The sequence below is a fragment of the Lissotriton helveticus genome, chromosome 6 (assembly GCF_964261635.1).
Source record: "Lissotriton helveticus chromosome 6, aLisHel1.1, whole genome shotgun sequence".
NCBI classification, from domain to species: Eukaryota; Metazoa; Chordata; class Amphibia; order Caudata; family Salamandridae; genus Lissotriton; species Lissotriton helveticus.
Window position 1 is genome coordinate 653,037,138 of NC_136067.1, and position 12,862 is coordinate 653,049,999.

The window sequence follows — 12,862 nt, forward strand, 5'->3', positions numbered from 1 at the left end:
TGTCTTTTTGAAGGTCGCTAAGCACTTTGCTTATTTGGCCTTTTTACATTTTCGGAAGAGCGGAGCTAGTCCACAGATGGCAGAGATGAATGTCCTCCAAGTCTGATCGATTGGATTCATGTTATGTGATTCTTTAATATGCTATGACCAGTTCTCTCATCCAGCACTTACTGCACTTCAAATACCCAGCACTCTCCGCTTTTTAAATAATCCACATACCAAATAGTGAGTAGGTGTTTTTCTTTCCATTCAATGCAGGTTGTCATCCCAAGAAGCCCAGTCCAAGCCAAGGGCCTCCTCATGTCCTGCATAGAGGACAAAGACCCGTGCATATTCTTTGAGCCGAAAATACTCTACAGGGCTGCAGGTAATGTTTTGTTGAATGAATACAACAGCTTGATTTCAACTATATTGAACATGGTTTGAAGTTGTCTTCACCTGGAAAAAAGGTTCTGTTGAAATTATAATGTGGCTGGACTAATTGTTAATTTTGTAATTTAGTTTTGCTTAGTTTTCACTTACTAGGTAGAGTGGAAATTGTTTCTTGAACACGTTATTGTGGCGGAGACTCAGAAATATGTTTTTTGAAATATAATTGGAGTTTGTGTTGGCTGACAAAACAATTTGATCTGAAACCTTTTTACACTAAGTTCTCCTTCCATTTTTTAGATTGTAGTCTACCAGACAGTGCAGCTGTCTACTTGCAAAGAGAGCTTGGGGACATGTAAAAAGATCTATCCCCTCAATGATTGGCTTCTTTGTTTCTTTCACAAGTGCTTGCTTATCAGGGACTTTTTTTTTCTTTTTCCTGAAGCACTCCATGAGAGGTCTTGTGTTTTTGAGTTGTCTCACACATCTTTCTCTCTTCCCCCGTTGCTCTCTCTGTATTTTTCTTGAATTTCTCTTCCCTCCACCCCTACCATGCTCTCTTTCGTCCATGTGCTCCTCTCACCCCACCTCCATTTGATCTTTCTCTTAACTACAATTTTCCTAATCTAGGGCCATATGTATCAAAAAAGAGTTTTGCGATTCTCAAATTGCTATTTTTAGCGAATCACAATTAGAGAATCGCAAAATGCAATGTATGTAGGATTTGCTAAAATTTTTGAGAATCCTACATTTTCCTTATTTGCGAATTGCAAATTAAGATTTGTAATTAAGGAATACATTCCCATTCAACCCCATGGGCTGGGAGGCCCATAGAAATGAATGGGAAGACATTCTCAATTTGCGATTATCAATTACAGAATTGCAAATTGAGAATGCAATTTCAAGGGTGCCAAAAGGACACCCTGTTGCAGCCCTGAAATATGCATGTGTGCACATTTGTGCTCATACACGCAAGGGCTGTATGTGCAAAATATGGCACTTTTAAAAATTCAAAAAAGTGCTTTTTTAAAGAAAATCGCAAATTACCAACAACTTGAAGTTGGTGGTAATTTGCAATTCCTTAAGGCCAAATAGCAAATTTCTGGTGCTTCCAGAATTGCATTTAAGGAATCACAATTTGCAATTCCTTAATTGCATTTGCAAAATAGAGAATCGCTAATTTTGCAATTCTCTATTTTGCGATGGCCTTTTAGGATGATACATCCCAAAAGGCTTTTTCCTATTCGCAAACGGGCTGATTCTGAGAATCTGCCTGTTTGCAAACGGGAAAAAGGCTTGATACATATGGCCCCTAAATAACAATTATTCAGTATCATGTGTGCATACGCTTTCCATATGTTTATACACAACAATTATCTGCAGAGCTTTTGCGGTTTCAAGTGGATGTGCAGAAACTCCAGTATGTACAGTAGAGATGACTATTTCCACTTCAGATGGCACAACTCACTTATGTTGCTGCTGTTGAGGATCTCGGACAAATATGATCTTGATTGTGATCACCCGCCTCCCTTCTCTGATCCGTTCTCTTTCAGTCCCTTCCCTCGTCCCGCCATACAGTTTCCCTAGAGACATTACAGTTACACTCGCCCGCTAATGCCGGGCTCTCTCTGAAGGAGTTGTGATGCCTTGCAGGGCCTTGCCCCATCTGCCAATATTGAATTTCAGCCAGCTAAAGTGTTCTTGAAGGAATGCGACTTCTACAGCTGAACCTCAGCAGCAGAAGAAAGCAACACAATCTCTAACGTGGAATTAACGGAGAAAGTCAAACACAACCACTTCTGCTAGGAAACTGCATTTAAAAACATGTAAAACAAAGAAAGAAACAATTACATGGATATTTATGAATTTCTTTCTGCTGCACTCCACATTGTGCCAGCAAAAGGAATAGGTTTGTAAGCTGTCATGGGAAGCGTTCAAATCACATTTTGACAATTCCCATTGTTGAGGGAGATATTTTGATGTTTTGTGCATCTAGTGAACATTCATCAAATCAATTTTTCTGGTAAATTGCGATAAACATTTCAAAGAATTATATTCGTTGACTATGCATTCACAAAACCATCAATGTTTTTTCTTTAGAAATGTGTGTTAGCTCTCAGCCCCTCCCTCCCACCTTCTGTTGTCCATGTGGCCTCCTGTTCCATCCCTCCTTGAATCCGTCCCTCAGAGTAGTCCCCCCAGCCTCAGTGTGAACTCCCATCCCACAATATGTGTCACCTAACGCCACCACACAGTAAACAAAAAGTACTATGAGGCTGCGAGCTCTGGCTGCTTTATTAGCATTTTTTTTTCATAAGTTCAACCATGCTTTGCCCAGTGACCAAGGCACAGAGAAGATGGTGTGCGTAATTCTCTGTCCTTGCAATACCCTTCTCTGCCACATGGGTCTCTGCCTCAGTATTACCGTTGTCAAGGACCCACAGACATTTGTTGCGCTAAAGACTTCAGGAGCCTCAGCCTATCTAGTTACCAGTGTCGTGTTAAATTACAAATACCTATGACTCCGTTATACTTGTAAACCTATCAATGCCATGAAACACTAATTCTTAAACTGTGGTCCGATGACCCCTGGGGTCCTTGACTCCTACTCAGGGGTCCGCAACTGTCCATAAAATTAAATAATATCAGTAGTACCGGCTTTACGGTAATACCGCCTCACTAGGCCCCTAGTTCAGGAGCACTTCACTTCAAAATACCAAATGGGGTTGCAGGCACGTGCTGGAGAGATCTTTGTGTGACCTGCAAGTATCAGGCCATAATAAAAATGTCAAGATAACTGTAGTAATTAATATATTTGCTGAAGAAGTCTGAGTTTTGTCTAGAGGAGTTTTTAATTCATAAAGAAACGGGGGAAATGTGCCTGCTGCAAAGCACAATATTTAACATGCAGATCACAGATTTGTATTTCATGTAGATAATCCAGTGGGTTAATGATTATGCCGATAGATCCTTTTATTGCTTGCATAAAATGCAGCCCTTCAAATATGGCACAGAAACCAGCAGCAAACAGTGGAAAGCAAACAACAATGCATTGCTTTAGAAACCTATTGTTCTTTTCGCCTCAATCTTTTTTTATTTCGTGGTTTCTAAAAAGAGTGCCTTTGTATAGTAATTCTTTAGCTACACAATACAGGAACTTCCCATGAAGAATCACCTTGTTGCAACTTGTGGCTCTTGTTTTGCGATGATGAGACATCCGAGGAAGGTTTTCCCTTGACTAACATCTTCTGCCACAAAAACACTGGTCCAGGCCTCGGTTATACTCCGGCTGCATTACAGTACTGCTCTGTTTATGGCAGTTAATGCCCCTCACTATCTAACGGATAAACTGCACCGCTACCGGCCTTCCTGTATTTTAAGATCAAGTGATAAGGAAAAGGATGACTGTTCCCCATGTTCGCACTGAGCATTCTCCTTCACGGCAACTACTGCCTGGAACCTACTGTCTCTCCATCTTCGATGCTGTGCTGATATCACAATATTCAGGAAAATGTTGAAAACATGGCTGTTCTAGTCTCTGGCTCTGTGCTGGCTGAACGTCGAGATATACCTTTGGCTAGGATTCGTTGCACTTTATCAAGTTTTATTAACATTAGCTCTGATTCCTCGACTGGGAAGATATTATAACTACTTTTACATGAAACAAAGATTGTTCTGGTTCTATGTTGTGGTAGGTTTTCATTATCATTTCCTGCCTGAAAATCTTTTTTATTTTTGCGTTTTTTTGTATTCATCTTTAAACCATTTTTGGTGTCCATTGTCCTTGACATCATTAATGCCTCACTCTTTAAATGTCCATAAGGAATTGCAATGCATTTCAAAGATGAGTCCCTCAAATAATTTTACCTGAGCTATTTCTGGTTTCTTTTTAGGTCAAGCCTACTTTAGAGCATATGTGCTATCTGTCATGAAGCATATTGCGGTTTCCTAAGAATGTAGAGGGGCTTTGACCCCTCCCATTCCTTTCCATTGGTTAACTTTTCTTGCCACTTTCATTTGCTGCCTTCTTATTTGTGTCCCAGCTTGTCAATCTTTTGTTTGTACCTCTCATAGATCATTGCCCGACTCATCTGTTTTGTGCATTTTATTTTCTTTTTAGGTACCATGTACCGAGCCAACCTGGATCTGTAACTTGAAATAAAAAATAAGTGCCTGGATTATTTTGTAAGTGTACAAAACAGTGATGGATGGAATGCTTGACTTAATCTCAGCCACTGGTAGCCACTCGGGCTGCATCCCAATCCATCGTTATTTTGCACACCATGCCATCTTAGTTTGAGCCCATCTTAGATTGGGATGCCACCCTGAGTAATTGCCAGTGGCTGAGATTAATTCAAGCATTCCATCCATAGCTTTTTTTATATACTTTAGTGTGGGTTATTTTGTAGGGATGCGTTTGTGTGATGTGAGCCCCTAAAAAATTTCACAGGCAGCGCATTAAGGTTTCTTTTTATTTAGTCACTTTACACAGCATCATAAGTGCTGTGCAGGGTGGTGAAAAAACATTGACAAAGCCAATGTCATAAGGGCGCGATCTGTTGTGTTTGCCAGTGCTTTTTATCGGGCTGCGCAGTACATTATTCGGAATTTCACCTGAGCTGCCACATGGCATCAGTTTTCTGTCAGTAGTTCTTAATCTCCATCATCTCATTGTCACTGACTCCGTTTAGGCTGATTAACTGTCCCTTTGGAATGTTGTCTGTGGCACGAGGAGGGAAAGTGAGGAGTTGTAATAATGCCCTTGGCGTGTGAGCTGCGTCTGTTTATTTTCCCATTGTTTGCAGAGATCTTCTCATCCATGTCCCCCTTGCCTTCTTTATAAGCAGGATTACAATTTTACATGTGTGAACATATTTTAGTATGCTGTGTGTACTTTAGAGTCATATGATTAACACCCGTGCAAAAGGACTGTTCTTTATTAAACAAACAAGGATCTACTTCGAACTACCTCTAACATGGCTACTTAGGTGCATTTTTACAGTCCCTCGATGAATAGTAGATTTCTTGTCTGTGGACGGTGTGAGCCTTTTCCGGATGTAGACTGAACACATCCAGATAATTATTTCCTTTGTTAAGTAAAGTAATTGAGCGAAGCATGCAGGCGTCCACGATTACACATTTAAGAGTAGTTTACTTGACTTATTTATTGATATTTTTAGATCTGATACAATCTCCTTTACGTCTCTGAATGTAATGCAGTCTTACAATTCAGATTCCAGTATCGACCCACCTGCTTGTCTTCCCCCGAATGCATCTCATTATCAGCAGCAGGCTGTGCCCTTATTCACTCTCCAGTGTGTAGTAATATACGTGGGCCACCCCGCGCATTCACGTGCACAATTACCTCACTTTTTATACACCTACCTGTACCGAGCAGAATACTTCCCCCTAATTGGCCTCCGTAACAATGTTTTTGTTGGCTTTTTGCGTGTCAGAGTTGAAAACAAACAAAAGGGAATACACATCTGACTTTGTCTCTGTATTCATCAACATCATAACCCATGCATCCCTGGCCATTTTTTAAAAATGAATTATGTATGTATGGCTTCTGCCATGGTCCCTTTACGCACATCTGCTGCCCATTTTTGTATATCAGATGCTTTGTTTGCTCTCCACCCCATAGCAATATTTCTGTTGTCCATAGCAATATTTCTGTTGTCCATACCATGGCAAGAACTATAAATGTACAAAGTTATGTGCTTTAGGTCTTGGTATCTGTCTTAGTCGGCATGCCTCAGGTTCAATTCCCAGTTCACTCTTTATTATCCCCCTGTCCATTTCAATCCCTCCGTCCAGTACCGCTGAATCGGGAGAATTCCTGTACCGTATGATAACAAGCATTTACAATGCAATGGTCTCGGCATTATTAAAGGTAGCGCTATTGGCATTGCTCATGACGTTTTTTTTTTTTTTTGTTTTTTTTTATCTTAAATAAATGGCATTGTCATTTACATTGCCAATAGCTTAATCGTTAAATAAATGGCATTGTCATTTACAATGCCAATAGGTTAATCGCTCGCAAATGCATGACCTACCTATTGCATTTACACCCACACAGAGCCACATATACAGAGCCACCCACACAGAGCCCCCAACACACACACATCCACACCCACACAGAGCCCCCCCACACACACACGCACAGAGCCCCACACACACACAGAGCCCCACACACACACACAGAGCCCCACACACACACACAGAGCCCCCCACACACACACACAGAGCCCCACACACACAGCTAAAAAGCACAAAGTCTTCATACAAATAAAAACATAATCATGGTACATCAGCTATAAATTAGGTAGGAGTTCATTTTTTTACTTTAAACTTCTAAAACAAATCGGATAAAATGGATGTTGTACATAAACATGCATCTCATAACACATCTATAGGAGGAAAAACGAATAATTCTTGAATTTCTCAGTAATTTTATGATCTTTATTTATCCTATAATGCACATGTTAATGTCGTAATACACTATAATTGGTGGGTGACATAGCTGATAAGCAGAAGGTTAGCAGATTAGGACAAGAGAGAGGCCTCTTATTTGGTACGAAACATCTCAAGTCACCACATTATCCTTGCACTTACAGCTTTCCCAAAACTCACAAAAAAAGTTTTGTTCCCTGGAGGGAGACCTAAGATTTAAGGAAATCACTCCTCCCACCGAATACCCATCTGTATATGTGGACAGGCCTTTTAGTTAAACACTTATTCACCTTTATATGGGACAGTAAGGATGTATTTAACAAGTCTGAAGATGTACACTGAACGCAGGATGCTATGAGACTTATAAGGCGGGATGTGGTACTACCAACTGCAGGACACTGTTATAAGCTCCAGGTTTCCTCCTCTAATGCCAACTCTTTTCATATGTTGGTATGAGAGGGAGAATCTATGGTGCATCGACTGCAGGATAAATGGACCACCTCTAATGCAGGGGCCATTACACAGAAGACGTTATAATCTGGTAAGGGGCAGTTAACGAACAGTTCATGAATCTCTGAAACAAAACCCCTTTAGTGTGTCATTAACGATGCAACCTCCCAATGAAATATTGATTTTTTAAATGTATTCCATTGATGTTCGCCCAGCAACATCCCTGTGACCGTGTGTGCCCTGAAATAAACATGAAGCACTCTGCACGATGACAAGCCAGAGACATTGCAAGACAATATGCTTCACGGAGGAACATTTATGAGATGCCAACTCTACCTCGAAAGCAACTTCGCTTCAGGAGAGAAGAGACTGCGCTCCAGCTTCAACTCGGATTTGACATAGGTCAGGTTTTTATCCTAGCCTCATTTTACCGCTCCATAAATATCTTTAACCCACCAACCAACAAACCCCATCCACACGCACCTCTCGTCAGGCACTCTTCCAGGCGACTACGAGGAACCCTTTTAGCCCCGCCACTTCTGGATTACCTGCCTCACTTCCAATGGCGTTGCGTTCCCAGCCTCGCTCTGAAGTCTCTTCTCTATCTCATTTTGAACGGCGGTGCGTTTCTAGCCTTGCTCTGAGGTCTCTTGGTGACACTAACGGAACTGGACTGGACCTTGTAGCCCGAGAGGTTAGGTCCCCGTTTACCGGGTGCCGGACCCCGTAAAATATTGATACCTATGGGAGTTATACTTACTGTGACGGCACCGATTATCTAGTAAACACGGAAAACGGACTTCTGAACTACTCATCGGATCAGGCTCTAGGCCAGTGGCCATCTTGGATTGGGACGCAGTGCTCGAAGAGACGAGCGATAGAAACCCACCCGTCTCGTAGAATTGTGGAAGAGACATGCAGACCATGAGAATGGGTTAATCATCGAAACGCATAACTGCAGCTTACAAGGCAAGAGAAGAATCAAGGTGTGGCTTGGACTGCAGCTACTCAAAATGGCTGCAGTTTTATTCACTCAAGAAAGGAGTCACCTGCAACATGTAGTCAAAACGGGTGCCTGGCTCCTAATTGGTAAAAGCAAGGAGCGAATATAACAATCTACGCAGCATACAAGTTAGCAACATATATGCAGCTTACATGATACCTTGAGTGATGAGGGATAGCCCGGTAGCGGATACACAAAATGGCCGCTTTACTATTTTTTCAATGAAAGCTTCCTCAGTGAGCTCAGCAGAGAGGCAGACTCGCTATATTTGTAGAAGGTGCAACATATAAAGAGATCAAAGAAGAAACACTTGCATTGCTGGCCCAGCCACCTAGCTCCCCAAGGCATCCCAACTTCAGTATATCCCAAAATGTACAGATAAAAGGGCAGTCATAACAGTTCAATAACGCAACACGCCTTTTCACAATAACAAACTTGTCTAAAAAAACAAAACATTATTCACATCAGTCAAAAGTATACTTCATAAACCGAAATCCTCACTTTATAGGGGCATACAGACTGGCCATATGTCTTCGTCCTGCGAAGTTCATGTAATTAAACTGACTATGGAAGGGTTTTCACGGCTCTGCCCTTCAAAGACCTCGTCCACCCACAAACAGACATCTTCACAATATATATGCCAAATCTAACCGAAGGGTCCGAGAGCGTTTTCAAATGACTCAAGTCCCGTTTCAGACGCTTACCTAACGGTTGACTTTTGTGTGACGTCGGAGCCAGAATGCAGCTTTGTTACGTCACAGAGGGTGCTTTAATTGAGTTATTTCTCCCGCTGATATCAAGAGCAACGCCGGATCATGTTACACTAAAGTCTGCCCTCCTTATAACATCACAAGCAGGGGGCGGAAAGTACGCAAAGCAGTTACCTGACCTGCGACAGTAAACAAACGTATTTGGACACTTTGAAAGCTCTCAGCCTGCTCACCGTAGAAGCAGCGAGTAAAACACGTCCACGTTTCACCGAGGCGAGGCAGAAATGCCTCGGAGAAAGCATAGTCTTTTTCAGATTCTGGGGCGTGGTTTACTTTCTCTCCTCTCCTATTGGCTGGAAGGTAAAATTCCAGCCCATGGGAAGAGGAGAGAAAGTAAATAGAAAGAAGCTTAGAAAAACGCCCCCGAATCCGAAAAAGACGGGGCTTGAACCGAGTGACGCCCCTCTCCTCCAATGGCTGGCCTCCGTTTAGGAAGCCAGCCAATGGAGAAGAGGGGCGGGTTCAAGCCCCCTTACTAAAAAACATTAAATCTTCGGAGCTCCGCCCAAACTGCTTACAGCAGTGCGACGAGTCCTCGACCTAAAAATCGTGCCAATGGGTGTGATGGTCTTGGGCATGCATCAGATGCCGGCCATTTTCCCACGTGCTAAGTCTCCAGTGGCTGCCAGAGTTTCTTCCGACGTCAATGGGGCATCCAGCTACCTTTGTACTGTGTTATTAATCTGCTTTAGTGGAAGCACCTGCTGGCATTTTTCTATATTTGTACAGTGTACCAGTGTAGCTCCATATAGTATTTCTTGAAGACTGCATTCACACCTTTCTGCACGTTTATTATATTTCCACTCTCTTCATTTATGGCACAGATGGGTGGTGTATTGTACTCTGTGCATCTCAACCACGGCATCGTCCTCCCTGCCTTGTCCCCGTCACCATGTTCGTGCACTATATAGTCTTTTTAACTAACACTCCAGTCAGCCCACTAGTTCAGATAAATCCTTGTGTGATCGGAGAGCATTTCTCGAGGTTTTGTGATTTGGTTTTCTCCGTTTCAGTTTGTCAGAGTATAGTCGACTTGACACCACACTGTAGAAAAAAAACACAACACGTTACTCAGGAGAAACCAGAATACACATTTATTTAGACACGTGTTGACCGATGGTGAACATCAGCCACCATACTCCTCTTGAGACTTAAGACTCAGGCAGTATGCATGCAGAACTCCACCGTCAGAGGTCATCTGGTTCCCAGTAAGAGAAGTCCTGTACAGGCATAATATTTTACAGCTTAACAGCTATGTGACTTAATTCAAGCAAGGCTTTCTGCAATAAACAACTGTTCCAGCTTCCCAAAACACAATAGTATGTAAACTGCTTAACAGTTCATCCTTGTACGGTGATATTGGGTAAACAATGTGGGAGATAGCTAATGTCTCAAAGCAGAAACTATTATTTTTCATTCTTTCGGGGTTAAAAAGTCACTGACACAGATATCCTATGGTGTTGAAGAGATGAACACAGGTCAGGAGGTTTCTGCACACACATTTTTTTGTTTGCTCGTCATTAGCACTGTTGTGTTTTTCACTCATCTTCCACAATACGCAGTCTTCAAACATGATCAGCATACTACCACCACCTTAAAACTGTCCCATTCAATTAGGGTATACCCAGCTGGTCCCTTATTTTCTTCAAAGTAACTGCCAATATCTTCTCCTACAGTCTCCCAAAGGGGGGCGTGCTAGTGCAACCCCGCACCTCCATGTGGGTATCAACCAGTTTGATATTGCCTCCGGACATCCGCAACTGCATAGGGCCATGATCTGACTGTGCAGCTGAGGTATTCTGCAGAGTTAATTGCTATTTCCTTTCTCAGCCTAATGAAAATATGTCCAGTGTAGTGGATCTTGTGTACAGGGGAGTATAAAGAGCATTCCCGCTTGCCTGGATTTGATTGCTTCCAGATATTCAAGACTTGCCATTGTTTCACCCCAAGTTGCAAACTTTTTTTTTTTTTTTTTATATTATGATTTGCTTTTCTAAAGTGCATAAACATAACAGGCATGTCACATATAACCATCTCCCACACCCCATCTCCAAGTTGCAAACCTGAGAGGTCACCTTACAAAGGGCTTCATTAAGGGGTGGAACTGATCGATCATTAACAATTTCTATCACCATATTGTAGTCAACTCCGCAGATATCATCATATCATTGGACCTGATCAAATGTGAATCTAATACATCAAGGAACTGGATCTGTCCCCCACTGGGAGCATGTATGCTAGCTATTTGAATGTTTGCTCCTTCCAATGTACCATCCAGTACAAAAAATAGCCCTTCTTTGTATCAGAGTAGCCTTTTTTACAAATGGGACACCAGGTGCAATCCAGACCAGGCCCACTTTCGAATACGGTGAGCATTAAGTGCCTGTTATTTCGGATGCAGTTTCTTCAATTCAGTCTTCGCTAGGTGCGTTCCATGAAGGCATACAACATGCATTTCTCTGTGTCGCAGTAGGGTAAGACTCTATATGTCTTAACAAGGGAAGCTAATCCCTGCACATTCCATGTCATGAAGTTATGGTGGGAGCAGTTTGCCATAATATGCGCAGATCCACCTTCTTCCTACTGCCTATAGCCAATCTCCCGGATGGCTCTGTCAACGGATCATCCGTGTGGTTGTCTGATCTGTAATCTACAATACATTTTACTACCCCTCCCCCCCCCCCCCAATTACCTCGGGAGCTACACAAATAATAATAAACCACCCATTATATTCTAGATAATATGGGGCTGACCCTTGAACCTTACATACTGAATCACCATTTTCCCACCCCCAACAAAACGAACTAAAATTCGAACTGCAAAAAAACACATTAGTGGAAGGGATGCCCACGCCACAAGCCTGCCAGGAATGCAGAAAAGGAGTCCCAGCATTCATGTTCTCCCCCACCCGGCATATTGTCTACATTTTGAGACAGTTTCCATACAAGTACCTATTCTGAGATCTTCACTGTGTAACCTCCTTCTGTTTTCTCATTATGGATTGTATGATTCACATACTATATTACCTCCCAGACTTCTTATGTGCGCCCCTCAAATAACGTGATCTGAAGTCATTGTCGTCCCCACCGGCGCACACTCTTGGGATTGTGTTATGGACACTCCTTCTGAGTCTTTTTCTATTATATGTTTATTAACTGAGGTTGATGTCAGCTCGATATATTCTCTATATCTGGTACCCTCGGACACCACTCTTTCTCTTTCTTGTAATGTTTGTTTTACGGTTGGGCAGCCTCGTAGTGCTCCTCTTCGTCTGCAGGTCAGGTCTTTTCCTCCAGTTGTTCCCTCTGTGTGATCAGTTGTAGCTGGTCTGGTCATTCACTTTGTGTTCATCCTGACCCATACATTTTCCAGTTATGAGAACAAATGTAATTTTCCATCTTCACTTACCCAGTGCTTTGCCAGGTACATTAGTGCATATCTAATGTCTGTTTTCTGCAGTCCCCGCTAGATTTGAATGAAGGTTCTCCTCTGCTGTTGCACCTGTGTCATATAATCTGGATACATCTGTATTAATAGGTGTCCGTTTTCCATGTAGCATGTTCTCCAGACTTCTGTAGAATGTATCCCTGTCCCGAAAATTAAGGAGTTAGGCCACCAAGTATCTAGACGGTGCTCCCACCACAGGTGGCTATACCAGGACTCTGTGCAGATGTTCCACTACCAACAACTGCGGTAGAGTTCCCTCATAGATATTATCATGTCCGTATTGGTACCTTTCGCCTTTTCTCAGACCCCTTCTGAGAGTGCGTTATAATGCCTAGAGTGGTCCTCTGTATCGTCTACCCTGTGATGCAGC

At 42.4% G+C, this 12,862-nt stretch overlaps 1 protein-coding gene across 1 annotated transcript in view; it reads left to right on the forward strand.

Annotated features, from left to right (window-relative positions):
* BCKDHB (branched chain keto acid dehydrogenase E1 subunit beta) overlaps positions 1–12,862 on the forward strand; it is a 1,266,052-nt gene that overhangs the window by 331,732 nt on the left and 921,458 nt on the right. The window contains exon 6 of the mRNA XM_078648121.1: positions 259–367. Coding sequence (XP_078504247.1) covers positions 259–367 — 109 coding nt within the window. The remainder of the gene's footprint in view (positions 1–258; positions 368–12,862) is intronic.